Raw genomic sequence first — 15,775 nt, 5'->3', positions numbered from 1 at the left:
AAGGGAGCTGCAGAGAAGAAAAAGTAACAGAAGAAGGGCTGGATGGTGGACACCTGGACAGGGAAGACTTCAAGGATAGAATGGCCAAGGCAGACCCAGGCGCCAACAGCATCATGACTGGAGGACTGATGAGGGGTTAAGCCTCACTGGTGACCTCCAGAAGACTGCAAATTCCAAATTCTTCTGCCCCAGCTGGGCCAGAAGCAGGGAGATGAGAGGAAGATGAGGACGTTTAGAAGCCGCGTGCAGACAATTCGGCTAGTGTTAGCAGAGAAGCCAGAAGGAGGAGGTGCAAGGGGCATTCACAGGATGGCTGATCCAGGAAGGGCCTTGCTGTGTCTTAATAGGGGAGAGGCCTGATTGACTGTATGTGGAGGGGAACGAGGTGGATGGGGAGCTGGGCAGAGCCTGCCTCAAGGTCTGCAGAACCTGAGGCGCCCTCGGCCTCGGCCCTGGAGGAAAGCACCCAGGCCGGGAGCACCCAGGCCGGGAGCACCCAGGCCGGGGCTCGCAGGCAGAAGCGGCTGAGGACATGGCGCAAAGTGATGGAACGCGGACTGCGGGTCGGGGGAAGGGGCTGCGTCCTGGAGATCGGGCTGAACAGGGACCTCCGAAGGCCGTCTGCCTCCTCATAGAGAAACGGAGCCGTGATCCCCGTCCCGCACCCTTGCCGCTCTTCAGATTACCCGGCCGGTGCCTCCGGGAAGCCCGGGGCGAGGATGGAGGGTGGGCGCTGGCGGCTGGACGGAGCGGGGCGGAGCTGGGCCGAGGGCCCCGGCCTCCCTCCCCGGGTCCTCTCAGGTGACAGACCCCGCGGGCCCCCCGCCCCGCCCCGCCGCATATTCAGGAGGCCGGGCCCGCCCCGGCCGAGAGCAGCCAGCGCCGCCGCGCGAGGAGCCTCAGCCGTCGGTGCGTGCGTGGAGCCGGCACCCGTCCTCCTCGAGCCCGCCGCCCGGCATGGCCCCTGCGGCCGCCCCCCGCAGCCTCCTGGTTCTTCTGCAGGTGCTCGGGCTCGCCCTGGCGCAGATCGTAAGTCCCGCGGCCACTCCCGCGCCGGGGTCCGGGGTCTGGGGTCTGGGTCCGCGGTTCAGGATCCCGCGGTCTAGAGAAGGGGTCTGCCTGACCTCCACCCTCTACCGCCACTCTCCAGCCCGAGGGACAGCTTCGGACAGTCCCGCGGCGCACGTCCCCTCTGCAGGGGCACAGATGGGGGGCATCTCGGCACCATGAAAGGAGGTGGATGAGCCGGGGAGCCGGAGGGACCCTGTCCCGAGATGCTCGGTCCTGCCCGGACAGCCAGCGTGGGGCAGAGCTGGCGCCGGGTCCTGGCAGCCCGGAGAGCCCAGGTGGCGGGGGAGACAATGGTGCCCATTCACGGGGCTCCGGATCCTCCGCCCCCGCCGCCTCCCGGGGGCGCCGGCTCCAGCCAGACGCCGCTCTCGCTCGGCTGCTGCCTCTCCGCCAGGCTTGCGCGCCCGCGGCTCACTTTCGAGGGCCGGCTGGGGGCAGGGGGCCTAACGGGACGCGGGCGCGGAGGGGCAGGGCCTGGGCGCCACCTGGGGCCTCGTGCGGTTCGCAGCTCGCCTGCTGGGCGCCAGCCTGGCACTTCTCGGCCTGGGGAGGGCGCGGGCACCTGGCAAGCGCGGGACCCCTGCCCGAGGAGGGGGTGGCCCCCGTAAGAGAGCCACCCAAGGGAGGACTGAAGAGAGGAGCTGGGAGAGGGGTGCTCTGATTACGAGGAGAGAACAGGCTTCCCCTCCCTGGGTCCCCCCACGCCCCATCTCTCTGCGCCTCCCCAACTGTCCCGTCGGGCTTTATCCGCACCAAGGGGAGAGGAAGGGGTCCCTATTCACCCTATTCGGTATCTATTGTTCACCTAAAAATAATCCGAGCAACCGTTCGTTGAGGACCAAGCGTCTCTAGGCACCATCTTGCTTACCATCTGTTGTTTGAGCCATCGGCATCTCCGTCTATTCCCCACCCACGACAGCACAAGGGCGACATGGGACAGTGGAAGGAGTCAGGCAGGCCGAGGCCGGAATTCTGGCTCCACCGCTTACTTCCTGCGATCATGGACCCCTTGATCTTTCTGCGGCTGTTTGCTCAGCTGCAAACTGGGGCTCGTTCGTTTGGGCCTCACAGTTCTAAGTATTCGATAAGATAACATATGTAATGGTTCACAATATCCGTACACGGTGGGTTCTCAATAAACGGCAGTTCGTGGCTCCCTGAGGAGCTCCCTTTCCCCGGGAGAGCTGCACCCCCTCTCCCAGTTCCCTGCACTATCTGAGGGCTGCACCCCCGTATGTGTTTTCAGAGAGGTCCGCCAGGAGAGCGGGGGCCCCCGGGCCCCCCGGGGCCACCGGGAGTGCCTGGATCCGACGGAATCGACGTGAGTCTCTAACCTGGGACGGGAGGGGGAGAGGGGCGGCGGACAAAGGGGAACTTTGTGAGCACAGGGAGTGGGGGCGTGGCGCGGTGGCGGCGAGGATGAAGCCTGGAGATGCGGTGCCCCCTGCTGCCAGTAGGCGGCGCCCGCCTGCACCACAAGGAGCCCGTTTGTTCTGCGAAAACCTCAAACCAGCCCCGAGATGCAGAGTCCGTTATAGCCGCCGGCGGACAAGGAGCTGCTGTTGGGTCTGCCCGCCACAGCTCACAGCGATTGCTTATCCCGCGCCCCCTCCTCCCTTCTTTTTGGAGTGGAGACGCCCTGCCTCCTCGCCCTGCCCCCTGGCAAGTCTGGTTGCTTCTTCAGGGTAGCTCGGGAGCCTTGGCCAGACGGCTGTCCAGCTGGGGCCAGACTTCTGTCTCTTCCCTTTGCATTTTTCTCCCCGATTTAGAAACAGCTGAGCTCGTTCCTTCCCCTCCCTACCACGGTGAGGTTAAATACCTCATTCCGGACGCTCCCGCAGGAGGTCAGCCCCATGTTTACCCATCTCCACAGCCTTCTAGTCAACCTGGCGCCCCCACCCTCCAAACACAGGGCGCTGGCTCCCTCCCAGGCTCTCTGGCCGCCACAGGCTCTGAAATGCCTGGAGGCCTCTCTGGGGCTGAATGTGATTCCACAGGCCGCATCTGTGCTTCACCGAGGGTCCTTGGTCACAGGGGAAGGAGGTCTTTGCTGCCTTGGGGACAGATTGAATGTGCCCCCTTGGTCCTTGCGCCTTGCCCCGACCCCAACCCAGAAGACCGCCACTGCCCCCTTTGCTTACCTCTCCTTCATGTTTTCCCAAAAGCCCCATGTTTCTCCCCATACTCGCTCGAATCCCAGAGGCACCCGCTCTCCGAGCTAACTTGGAGCCCACAACCCCGTTTACAGGTCTCACGCCAACACTGGCATGACTAGAACCCACTCGCACGCTGATATCATACTGTCCAGACTGCCTGGGGTTGGTCTCAATCCACCTATGGTTTTCTTGAGGGAAAAGGAGCTATTTTTCCTAAAAAGCACTTGAAAGGAACCAGGATAGAAGAGAGTGAGGAGGGGAGCCTGCAGGGTGGGCCAGCCAGGGCTGCGTGTGCCCATCTGGGGGAGCGCAAGCCATAGCGTGCTATCCCAACAACTTGTATCTTGCAGGGTGACAAGGGGCCCCCTGGGAAAGCTGGCCCTCCGGTGAGTGCTTTTTCCTCCTTGACCTTTGACCCTTTCAGGTCTTGCCCTCCTGTGGCTAATATTTGCTCCACTTCTATTTTCAAGGGACCTAAGGGAGAGCCTGGCAAAGCGGGGCCGGATGGGCCGGACGGGAAGCCCGGGATTGATGTGAGTACCTACCTGAACATCAGGTAGACCAGGTTAGGGCTCCACCCACTGACTTCCAGAACCCAGTTCTGGCATCTTCCCTATCTGCTGTTCAGAGCAGGATGGAGTCCCTCTCTACAGCTGTGAGCCCCCCTCACCTTCATATGACTTGTGACCTCACACCCACCCCAGGAGCTTTGAGTCATCGGCAGACGGGGTGCAGAGAGGAGCTCTGCTCGTCAGCGGCAGCCAGAATTTAGTCTTACGTTTCTGGCCTCCAAGTATCAAACCGAATACTCTGGGCAGAGCTGTCCTTATGAGCTCTCTCCCTTCCTCCCCTTTTCCCTCGCCCACCCCTCCCCCCCCCCACCGACAACCCCAGGCACAACTCAGGAGAGGCCCATTATTTTGCTGATACCACGGAGTTCCCAGGGGCCCCAAGGTCACAGGCTCCTGGACAGAGCCGGGGCATTGGGAAGTCATCTGGTTGGGGGATACATTTGAGTCAGTCACTGAAAGATGGGAGGAAGAAGAGGACCCCAAGAGTTGCCTTTGCCCTGCCAGCTCAAGAAGTGCCCATTAGGGCTGCAACCAGCCACCAGGGCCCCTCCAATTCATCCACACCCTGCAAAGATTATAAACCATATTGCCTCCCACATTGGTTTTCATAGCCACCCTGAGAAGCAAACATGATTATTGACCCATTTTGCAGATGAGAAAACTAAGGCTTAGAAAAAGTTGCCAAGGGCAGACATCAAGAAAATGGCTAATCCAGACCTATGTCTATCTAGGTTTTCTAGACTCCTAGATTGGGAGGCGTGAGGTCTGGGCTGACAAATCTTTGGGCCTTGGTTTCTCATCTTTCAAAAGAGGGTAATCATCAAAGGCTATGGTGGGAACTGGGGGAAGGGAAAGTGAGGTGTTGACATGCCTTTACATCTTCATGGAGTGTGGTGAAAGGCAGCCTGGGACCACCCAGGAGAGACCTTTGGGCCCGCCCTGCCCCATGGGGCAGGGAGCAGGTTCACCCCTCACAGACATACCTTCTCTTCCTTCGCCAGGGTCTAACTGGAGCCAAGGGGGAGCCTGGTCCTATGGGGATCCCTGGAGTCAAGGTAAGTAACCTGCTGGGGGCTCAGCACAGGCAATCTAGGGCCAGAGTTTGGGAGGGGCTGCAGCAAAGAGGAGCAGGGACCCAGGAGACGCCAGCCTCTGAGCCTCTACCCATTGCTCTTGCAGGGCCAGCCTGGGCTCCCAGGTCCCCCCGGCCTGCCAGTGAGTATGATCTGCAAAGGCTTTAAGGGACACTTTGTGGGTAGGGTGACTTGTAAAAGGAGCCGTGAACCTAATTTTTCCTTCTGTTCCAGGGCCCTGGCTTCACTGGACCTCCTGTAAGTCCTCAGGAATGGGGCAGGGTCCCTGGGACTCTCAGGGAAGCAGGGTACAGAAGGGCTTCCAGGGGACTGGCCAGCATGGGGAGGGGCCAGCATGCTGTGATAGGGCCGGAAATGGGCAGACTTATCAGAGAACTCTGGGCGTATCCACCGGCTCTGAGATTCTCTGGTCCTTAAAGCCCTAATCTGTCAGCTTCTCAGGGTTGGTTGCAAAGTGAAAGTGGGAAGGGGGCTCTGGGTACCTGTTCCTACCTTTGTGCCAGGGCAGAGCTAACTCTCTGAGGCATCCTAGCCACTGATGTCTCTGTTCCTAGGGACCACCTGGACCTGTTGGCCTCCCGGGTGAGATTGGAATCACAGGCCCCAAGGTGAGCCCCAGCCACCCCTCTGCTCACTCCACCTCCTGCCCTCTGCCTTCAAGCTGGCAAGCTGAGTATCTCTCCGGAGTTCCTGGGCCTGCTTCTGGCTACCAGGGAGCTCCTCCAGGTCTGGGGGCAGTAACCCCTCCTGCTGAGCCCACATCCCCATCATCCCCCTGCAGATCAGGCCTTGATCTTCCCAAGAGCCCAGATCTCAGAAGGTGACCTGGAGGGCAGGGTGGACAGGGCAGTAGCAGGAACCGGAGGAGGGGGCAGGGGTGACCTAAGCAGGACTGGACGAGGGTATGATGTGGGCCCTTCTTGATTCCAGGGGGATCCTGGACCAGAGGGACCAGCAGGGCCCCCGGGGCCCCCTGGGAAACCAGTAAGTGTCCTCAGACCTCCCACATGGCAGTGTGCTGCTGGGGAAGGACAAGGGTCCTTGGCGCAAGCCTGGGGTGGGGACGGTTTGAGCCAGGCTCCATCTCCATACATCTTTTCTCAGGGCCGCCCGGGAACCATTCAGGGCCTGGAAGGCAGCGCCGATTTCCTGGTGAGAGGCGGGACCTGGGGCGGGGCTAATCCGGGGAGCGGGCGGGTCATCTTGAGAGGGGCGGGCAAGGACACAGGTTCCATCAGGAGGCAGGGTCCGTGGGAGATGGGGAGGAGCTGCAACAGAGGGGTGCAGCCACGTGCGGTAGGAGGAGGGATCCGAGTTGGCAAGATAGGGAAGCACTGCCCAGTTGGCCTGGAGCAGGCCAGGGACCAAAGAGCCCTGCGGGATTTCCTTTCCAGTGTCCAACCAACTGTCCAGCGGGCGTGAAAGGGCCCCCAGGGCTGCAGGGAGTGAAGGTGAGTTTCTGGCTCAAGTCTTGGCGGGTGGAGCAGGGGGTGGGGAGGGGACCTGCTCTGAGCTCTAACCTTCCCCGCAGGGGCATCCTGGCAAACGCGGGCTTCTGGGAGATTCCGGCCGCCAGGGGAAGCCGGTGAGTGTGAGGGCTGAGCGCTGTGGGAGGGTGTATGTGTAGAGGGCTCCACAGGAGGCTCCCCCATCCCTCTCTCTTCCTCTTCCCCTGTGGGGCTCTGGAGTTACAGTCTTGAGCTGCGAGGCAGGAGGCCTAGATTCTAGGTCAGCGTGTCCCTGGGCAAGTCCCTTCTCCTTGCTGTGCTTCCATTTCCCCATCCGGCGGTCTCTGGGACCTTCTGGTTTCTAGGAGGCCTTCCTGTCTGCTTTTGTTGGGAAGAGGATGGTGTCTTTGGTTGTCTGTATATTTGTCTCTCCATCTGCCTGCCTATCTGATTGCTCTTTCCTGCTCCTTAGGGTCCCAAGGGAGATGTGGGTGCTTCTGGAGAGCAAGGCATCCCTGGCCCACCGGTAAGAAACACTTTCCCCAGGGCCCTCCTCTCCTCTCCCAGGAGACCTTAGTGGAGTCATTCCCCTGCTCTGGCCTCTAATTTGTGAAAGAGACGCCTGTGTCCAGCTGGCATGTCTCTGGGTCGGGGGAGGGAGGCTGAGGCTGACTGTGAGAAATTGGGGGACAGGAACCAAGGCTGTCAGCCAGAAGACTCAGCTGAGGCCCAGGTTCTGCTACTGTCCCTTTAAGTGACCCTGGCCAGTCCCTCCCATCTCTGAGCCTCAGTGACCACCTGTGAAAGGGACTCTGTTCCTGCCTCAGGGAGGCACTGTGAAGACTGGGGTGGGGGTCAGGGAAGGTGTCATGAAGTGGGCCTTCTGGTTGCCATCACTGTCGTTCTTCTGTCTTGACAGGGCCCCCAGGGCATCAGGGGCTACCCGGGCATGGCGGGACCCAAAGGAGAGACGGTGAGTGGGCTGGGGATGTCCTGCAAGAGCTGCTGGGACCAGCCCTCTGGCCTCTGGCGTCCAGCCAGGACTGATCCTCGACCTCTCCTCTCGCCAGGGTCCTGTCGGGTACAAAGGCATGGTGGGCTCCATCGGCGCTGCTGGGTCACCCGTGAGTCTGCTCCTGCCCACACCCACCTCCTCCAGACCCAGTTCCTAGGGCTGCAAAGGGGTGCGGCTCCGCCTGAGCCCACATAACTTGGATTTCTGTTTGTCCTTCTTGCCAGGGTGAGGAAGGTCCTCGGGGGCCACCAGGCCGAGCTGGGGAGAAGGGGGACGTGGTGAGTCCTCTGGCACCCCTGTCCAGTCAGGGTCCCTGGGGAGACCTGGGTGAACTCAGCTCCACCCAAAGTTCACGTGCATGCACAGACGTGCACACATGTGTGTGTGCTCACGCGTTATTCTGCGTGTCTGTGCGTGTGGGTCACTGAGATGAGCGAGGAACGTCTGCACCCAGAGCCCGGTCTGCCCCAGCAGCCCCCCTCCTCCAAGCCCAGCCTGTTGCTGATCAAATTCAGACTCTGGGAGAAACCATGGAATCCAGTCCCACGGTCACTGGGGCCAGACAATGAAATTCCAGCAAATCAGTCATGGGGCTAATGGGATTTGGTCCAGATCCCAGTTCTCTTAACTCTCTCTTTTTTTAAATTAATAGGCTATTTCTTTTGAGCAGTTTTGCGTTTACAAAAAAATTGAGCAGAAAGTAAAGTTAGGGTTTTGGGGTTTTTTTTGGTTAGTTTTTTTTATTATGCAAGTTTTGAAACATACGCAGAAGGAGGGAGAATAACATAGTGAACACTTATGTACCTGTCTCCCCAAATTAAATTTCGCTGCACTGACTTTATCCATCCTGTTTTCCCCTTCTTTCCTTCACTTCATTGTTTTGCTCTGATATTTTCAAGCAAATTCTTAACATTATGTCATGTTACCCATTTCACTTCTAAATGTATCTCTTAAAAACAAGGCCTTTCCCTCATATAACCACAATAGCATTACCACATCAAGGAAATGATCAATTATTCCTAAACATCATCTAATCATCAGCTTGCGGTCAGTTTTCCCCAATGATCTCAAAAATGTCTTTTCAGGGTTCTCGTTCAAATCAAGACCCAAACCAAGTCCACACACTGTATTTAGTTGTTGTGTTTCTTCACATCAGGGTTGCTCAGGGCCTCGCTGGGTCTCAGTAAGTGCCGGCTCCTCCCCTGTCCTGCTGTGGCTCTGGCCCAGCCTGCTTGGCGCTGACCTCTACTCCCTCCTGCTGGGTCCGGGGCAAACTCTAACAACCAGGCCCCTCTCCTCCAGCCCCTGCACAGCACGGCCTGTGCCAGAGGGACCCTGGGACCCAGAGGTCACTGTTCTCAGCTGTTCCCTTCTCTCAACAGCCAGACAGGGGTTCAGCCTCCTGAAGGTGATCTGATCTGTATCTGCTTTGCAGGGCAGTCAAGGTGTTCGAGGACCCCAGGGAATAACAGGCCCGAAGGGAGCAACCGTAAGTGGACAGGGGGCAGGGTCCAGGCAGCATTCCAAACCCCCAGAGGAGGAGGAGCCTGGGATTCTAGACTGAACTCTGTTGCCGGTGGGTGGGCTGGCTCTGTCACCTTGGGAAATGCTCTTTCTGTGCCTTAGTTTTTTCACATGTAAATAGGGTGGTGATGTAGGAGAGGTCCTGGGACACTCGTCATCCACACCAGGGAAGGACTATAGTCCATCCCCCAAAATCCCTTCTCATTTCCACTCCCCTCCCTCAGTTGGCTGGTGGGGCGTCCCAAGATGACCTGGCCTACTTCCTACCTGCACACTGCCCCTGTCACAGAGGGACATGGGTGGGTGGCCTGACCCCAGGCATCTCCCCATGGTGAGTCTCCCTTCAACTTTCCTCCTGAGCAGGGCTCCCCAGGCATCGACGGCAAGGATGGGACCCCAGGCACACCTGGCATGAAGGTAGGAGTGGGGACAGCTGGGGGATTGGGGCAGGGGGCAGGGCCCCTCCCAGCTGAGGCTGTGAGTTCCATCACACTGAGCCGGGAGGCCTAGGAGCCTGGGATCCTCAGGTGTGTCAGTGACACGTTCCTTCTTGCCTCGTGGCCTCAGTGTCCCTGCCTGCACCCAGGTGGGAGCCATGGACCCCCTGGCTGGAGCTCTCATTTGTGCCTCTGATTCTGTCTCTCGCAGGGCAGTGCAGGTCGGGCGGGGCGGCCAGGAAACCCAGGCCACCAGGGCCTAGCGGTGAGTACGGGGTGGAGCCATGGGGGCTGCCGCACGGCAAGCTGCTTCTCCGCCTCGGGGAGGCCAGGCGTTCTGCGGCCCACCTCCCCAAGGTGGCGTGAGTGGCTGATGACGTGGAAATCACACACCCAGGGTTCGGGCTCTAGTCCTTGTCCCCACTCAGCTCAGGCCTCCTCACCAAGTCTGGTCTGGCCTGGCTCAGGCCTCATCATTTGGACAGTTGCTCCAACCCTTCTCTTTGACCAGTCCAGTCCTCCATGTTGGCTACGTGTAATCCGACCGTTTCCCTGCTAAACATCTTGCATGCCCCACCCCCCCCCACCCCCCAGCCGCTGCCTCCAGGAAAAGGTCATTCTGTCCAGTCACTCAGTAGAGTTACTGAGGTATAGCAAGTGGCAGGGAAACAGGAACAGGACAGCGACACTCCTCGTCCTCACAGCTCATCTTAGCATCCAAGGACCACCATAATCTGACCCCAGCCTATCCCCCTGCCTCATCAGCCACTGCCCCGCGACATCCTCTCCCTTCCCAACATGGCCTTAGCTTTTCTGCCTCCACACAGTCAGGCCTTTACGGGTCCCTCTGCCTGGAGTGCCCGTCCCATCTCTGTGTGCCTTCTCACCATTCAGGCCCACTTCCATCCCACACCTTCTGGGAACTCTGTCCCTCCCTGCCTGGGGTCCTGAGGCTGAGAACATGTCCGTGTGCGGACTGTGTTCCTCTGTGTACTCACGTGTGCTCCTCTTTTCCCTGTGGACCACAGGCCTTGGTAGGCAGGCCCTTTTGTACCCATCTCCTCTCACCAGGGACTTAGGGCTGGGCACAGTTAAGTTCAGGGCTGGGCCTTCTGCTGTTCAGCTCCCACAAGGCAGGGGAGGAATCTGGGAGGCAAAGCAGCAGGTGCACGGGGCTCCCCCTGCCAGGGGAGAAACTGACATTAACTTCCTTCTACAGGGTGTGCCTGGCCAGCCTGGGACAAAAGGAGGCCCTGGAGACAAGGTGAGGGGGCAGTGTTGGCTGCATTTGAGCAAGGGAGCCTGGGGGCAGAGACCAGCGGCAAGGCTTAAAGACTCCAAGGCCCAGGCCTCAGCCCAGGCTAAGTCTCTTGGGCCTAACCACTCCCCTCCTGCCACCACCATCCCACCCCTCACCCTGGCTAGGGGAGCCAAGCTGGCATGGCTGCATATCTAGACGAGAAACATAGGAAAATCAATGGGGTCCAGAGGACCTGACCAAGAACCCTCTCCCCTCCCCAACTGATTTGTTTCCAGAGTCTGTTTAGGGTTCACTGGGCTTCTCCAAGGCCATGGGCCTGACTGGGCTACAAAGAGTGACCTTAGAACTCTGTTTTCCTGCAGGGTGAGCCAGGCCGGCAGGGCTTCCCTGGAGTCTCTGGTCCCCCCGGGAAGGAGGTAAGTGCCCCCTTCTCTGACACAAGGGCTCTTGCTTTGCTCCCTCTCCACCCACCCCCCAACCCCAAGGCTGGAGGACCCTGTACTCAGCATATGGGGCCTGAGTGAGACTGTGAGGTGGAGACCTAACCTAGGGGCGCCTTCAGTGCCTGTCAGGCACTCTCTTCTCTCTCTGGGCGCCCATTTCCCTAAGTACAATGCAGAGAGGGTGGGGGCTGCTTCTGTCCTGGGGTATGCCCGCTCCAGATGGCCTCACTGACTGGGGCTGAGAATCCAGCAGGTTCCATAAACATTCACCAAATATCTGCAACCCACTGAACGCTGAGACAGTCTCCTACTCGAATGGAGCTTACAGTTTCGTGGGAGAGACAGACATTAAATTAAATAAATGACCTCATGATGACTACAAATGTATTGGATTCTATGAAGGAAAAGTACAGGGACCTGAAGAAGAGGAGGTGAAGGAAGTTTTCCCTGATGAAGCGAATTAGCTGAGCTTCAAGGGTGGTAGGGGTTGGCCAGGTGTGGAAGTGAGGGATCCTCCAGGCTACTGCTTACCTCCAATTTCTCTATCCCCTAGGGAGAGCCAGGGCCTCGAGGAGAAATCGGTCCCCAGGGCATCATGGGGCAGAAGGTAAGTACCTGGCACAGTGGCCTCTGTCTGGGGGCCTCTGAAGCAGCTGGCACTGCCGGACCCGGGATCTGGGTCATCTCAAGGCTCCAGCACCTGCCCAGTCCTGCCAAGCCTGTGTGAGGCCTCCCCAGCCAGGGCCTCAGTTTGCTGGTCTGTGAAGTGGAGCCAAGGACCTCCGTGGTGGTGACAGGAATGGAGGGCACCCTGACCACGCAGGGTCAGGGATCTGGCAGGGAGAGGCTGCTTCTGCTGAGAGCTGGGGCGTGACCTTCACTTTCCATTTCAGGGTGACCACGGTGAGAGGGGGCCCGTGGGGCAGCCAGGCCCTCAAGGCCGGCAGGTAAGTGCCCGGGCAGCGGCTGAGATGGGCGTGGGGAGCATGTATGGGCTCCTCATCTGACTTAACTCACCTGGTTTCTTTTCTCCTCAGGGTCCTAAGGGCGAACAGGGTCCCCCCGGAATTCCAGGGCCCCAAGGCTTGCCAGGCATCAAGGGAGACAAGGTACCAAATGAGGCTGGAAAATACCAGGGAAAGAGTCCCTAAGACTTTGGGGGAGGGCTCGCTGGAGCGCAGTGAAATCCTTGAGTGCAGCAAGTCTTCGTGGGAAAATTACTCCCTGCGGCTCCCCGGGACTGGGGGCGGGGCCCCGAGGCGGAGCTGAGAAGGGGGCGTGGCCGGGAGCTGGGGTGGGGGTCACCCTGTGGACCCAGCCTCCCCCGGAGCGGAGCTCACCAAATCCCGACCTCCCCCGCTTTCTCCAGGGCTCCCCAGGGAAGACCGGGCCCCGCGGCGGAGTGGTGAGTGCCAGCACCTCCCCCTCCTACTACGCCGTCGGGGCATCCCGCGCATCCGGGCGGGGGGCGGAGGTGTCACAGGCCAGCGCAGCCGTCCCTGCTCCCACGCCACGCGCGGCCACCGTGGGCTGACTTGGTCTCACTCTGCAGGGCGACCCCGGGGTGGCTGGCCTCCCAGGAGAGAAAGGCGAGAAGGTGAGCCGGCTGCGCGGGGCCGTGCGGGGAGCGGCGGGCGAGCCCCCGGACCCTACAGTCTCTTAACCGCGCCTTTGTGCCCGCAGGGCGAGTCCGGCGAGCCGGGGCCCCAGGGACAGGTGAGGCCTGCAGCTGCCACGCCGCCTTCGCCTTCCCCCTCTCCCGCCGCCCTCCTTCCCTCGGCGCCGCTGGAGACCAGGACCGCGGCTCCCCAGGCTTCCCTCCGCCCCCGCCAGCCTTCCCCTACCCCTGCGATCCCCCCACCCCCGCCCCGCGCGCCTCTTCTGACACCGGCTCTGCACCCACCCCGAACGGCAGCAAGGAATCCGCGGAGAACCCGGCTACCCCGGCCCCAGCGGGGATGCAGGCGCCCCGGGGGTGCAGGGCTACCCCGGGCTCCCGGGCCCCCGAGGACTGGCTGGAGACCGAGGCTTGCCCGGACAGCCCGGGAGGCAGGGCGTGGCGGTGAGTTGGCCTCCAGGGGAAGAGGAGTCTCTTAGGAAGCACATCTCTTTGGGTTGCTGCTTATCCTCCAAAGGCTGGGAGATGCCAGAGGAAGCCTGGCTGGCTCCAGGCCCACAAATCTGAGAGGATGGGTGTGGGTGCAGGAGGGATTTCAGTCAGATGTTGAAAATACTTCCGTGAGAAAATGGGAACAGGAGGGGGTCACAGCGCAGGAGCAGTCAGCCCTGGCAGCCGGGGGCTTCTTCCTGAAAGACCTTCTCTGCTTTCAGGGCCGAGATCCCAGTGACCAGCACATTGAGGATGTGGTGCTGAAGATGCTGCAAGGTGAGTGGGGCGGGGGGGAGGGCGACAACTCCCCCTCAAAGTCATGGCATCACCACCCTTCAGGAGCCTTTCCAAGTGGCCTTGCCGGAGAGTCTGGAGTCGTGGGTGGCCATTCCAGCTCTGCTTCCAAGGGGCTGGGGATCTTACATACATCCTCACCCTCTCAGGACCTTTGACATCCTCAAAACAGCCTGAGGAAGGCAGAGGTTAACCCTCAGGCTGTTCTCTCTGCATACCTAGGGGCCAGGGCCAGGATGCTCTGCATTCCCCAGTTTTACGGAGCTGACACTCATCTTACAGACTTCTCTGTCTCCCTCCCTCCCTCCAGAGCAACTGGCAGAGATGGCTGTGAGTGCCAAGCGGGAGGCCCTGGGTGCCACTGGCATGGTGGGTCCCCCAGGACCCCCTGGGCCCCCTGGGTACCCAGGCAAACAGGGACCCCATGGGCACCCTGGCCCTCGGGGCATTCCCGGCATCGTGGGAGCCATGGGTCAGATTGGCAACACTGGGCCCAAGGGTGAGTGCTATTCTGTGGTGGCCAGGGAATGGGGATTTGGCCAAGACCAGCCCCCAGGGGTCTCCATTATGCAAGCTGACTGCTCAATCTCCTATTTTCTCTTTCATCATTCCCCTTCCCAGGATGAGGTATAGACACTTTCAGTCATTTCTCCCACATGTGACTCCTGGGCTTGCTTTTTTAGTAGCAAAGTGATAGAAACAAATGTACTATTTTATAGCTTGGACTTTTGGACGGGGGTGGGGGGGTGTTGTTTCTGTTTTAAATTTACTTAGTGGTACTCCATAAACATCCTTCCATGTCTCTAGAAGTGGGGAAGCAGATTAACAAAATAGTAAAGAAGGCAAGCTTGAGTCATAAGAAAGGTGTGAGTCCAGATTCTACCACTTTCTCATTGTGGCTCTTGGATAAGTTACCTGTTAATCTTCCTGGGCCTCAGATTTATCATCTGTAAAATGGGGATATTATATAGCAACAACTGCACAGTTGTCATGAAGATTACATTTATAGGTAATTTACATAGAGTTGGCACATAGTAAATGCCAACTACTGTTATTATTAGACACTTTCCTGTAAAGAACTTTATCAGCTGTATAGTCTTTCATCCTTTGGACTTGCCTTTATTTAATCAGTTATGCAGTCATTTCCAGCTTTCCCCTATTATAAACTAGCACAAAACAGGAATAATTGTGTGTGAAATAGAAATTAAACAGCAAACCAAGTAGAAAAAAACCATTTTCCTAATCTGAAAAACTAAGACTCCCTTCTTTGTCTGCAGGAAAACGTGGAGAGAAGGGTGATATAGGAGAAGTTGGACGTGGGCATCCTGGCATGCCAGGGCCCCCAGGGATCCCAGGTAAGATCTTGGCCCTGCCCAGTGGCAGTTCTGTCGCTCAGTTCTGGGATTAATGACCCAAAGACAACTGGGTCTCTTCCCTGGAGGCCTCATGCTCCCACAAGACAAGGCCAACTTAGCCCACACATCCACTTTTTGCATCCTTTTGTAGCACCCAGGAGCCTCTGAGTGGGGTCCGGCTGGGAACTGGACAGCTGGGATTCTGAGGACTTCCTGGGTTGCACAAAAATCTGCTTCATGGAGGGAAAGGAAAGGGCATTTGCTCCCCAGACTCACTGATCGGGAGTAATGGACAATCAGATGTGACTCTCTCAGAACCTCTGTGTCAGAGGCAGTCCCCACCTGAAAAATGAGACCTGGGAATTCTAAGGCCACGGCAGGAGGAGGCCTTGATGTCTTGACCTTATGCCTTTCACAGGACTGCCTGGACGGCCTGGCCAGGCAATCAACGGCAAAGATGGAGATCGAGGGGCCCCAGGGGCCCCAGGAGAGGCAGGCCGGCCTGGCCTGCCAGGCCCCATGGGGCTGCCCGGCTTCTGTGAGCCTGCGGCCTGCCTTGGAGCCTCTGCCTACGCCTCTGCACGCCTCACGGAGCCTGGATCCATCAAGGGGCCATGAGCATCCAGCCAAGACAGAGCCCGATGGGCATCCTGGGGGGAACGGACTAGGTCCCCTCTGGGTGGACATGCACCCCATTGCTCCGCCCAGGAAACTAGCTTTCCCAGGACCTTCTGTCTGGGACCCAGGAGTCCTGAGGAAAAGGAAATTCTAAAACATGGGGGAAGGGAAGGGAGGGCATCGGAGTGAAAAGGTGAGGCCAACTGAAAGGGCAAGTGGCGCTGGAGAGTCCAAGGTCCAAAGAGGATGGGGTGGCTTTCCTTCCTGCTCCACCACTGCTCAGGTGTCACCAAAGCAAATGTGCACCATCCTCCACTGGCCATCTTGTCCTTGGGGCAAGTGGACTGAGGCCTTTGCTGGTTCCTGATCCCATTTTC

At 59.2% G+C, this 15,775-nt stretch overlaps 1 protein-coding gene across 1 annotated transcript; it reads left to right on the top strand.

Annotated features, from left to right (window-relative positions):
* The first annotated feature begins 389 nt into the window (after window positions 1-389).
* Window positions 390-15,701, top strand: COL9A2 (collagen type IX alpha 2 chain). The gene is given in 33 exon segments (XM_057741453.1): window positions 390-890; window positions 892-1,029; window positions 2,318-2,392; window positions 3,578-3,613; window positions 3,698-3,760; window positions 4,801-4,854; window positions 4,979-5,014; window positions 5,107-5,130; window positions 5,448-5,501; window positions 5,824-5,877; window positions 5,998-6,045; window positions 6,288-6,344; window positions 6,425-6,478; window positions 6,814-6,867; window positions 7,261-7,314; window positions 7,412-7,465; window positions 7,581-7,634; window positions 8,792-8,845; window positions 9,244-9,297; window positions 9,529-9,582; window positions 10,537-10,581; window positions 10,941-10,994; window positions 11,575-11,628; window positions 11,915-11,968; window positions 12,059-12,130; window positions 12,391-12,426; window positions 12,574-12,618; window positions 12,705-12,737; window positions 12,937-13,083; window positions 13,353-13,407; window positions 13,736-13,924; window positions 14,703-14,780; window positions 15,199-15,701. Coding segments are annotated over 33 exon segments (2,634 nt in total). The 3' UTR covers window positions 15,399-15,701.
* Window positions 15,702-15,775: the final 74 nt, after the last annotated feature.

Source organism: Hippopotamus amphibius, chromosome 1 (assembly GCF_030028045.1).
Source record: "Hippopotamus amphibius kiboko isolate mHipAmp2 chromosome 1, mHipAmp2.hap2, whole genome shotgun sequence".
In the NCBI taxonomy this organism is placed as follows: Eukaryota; Metazoa; Chordata; class Mammalia; order Artiodactyla; family Hippopotamidae; genus Hippopotamus; species Hippopotamus amphibius.
Note: the sequence above shows the minus strand (reverse complement) of the source record. Positions and strands in the feature narration are given on the sequence as shown.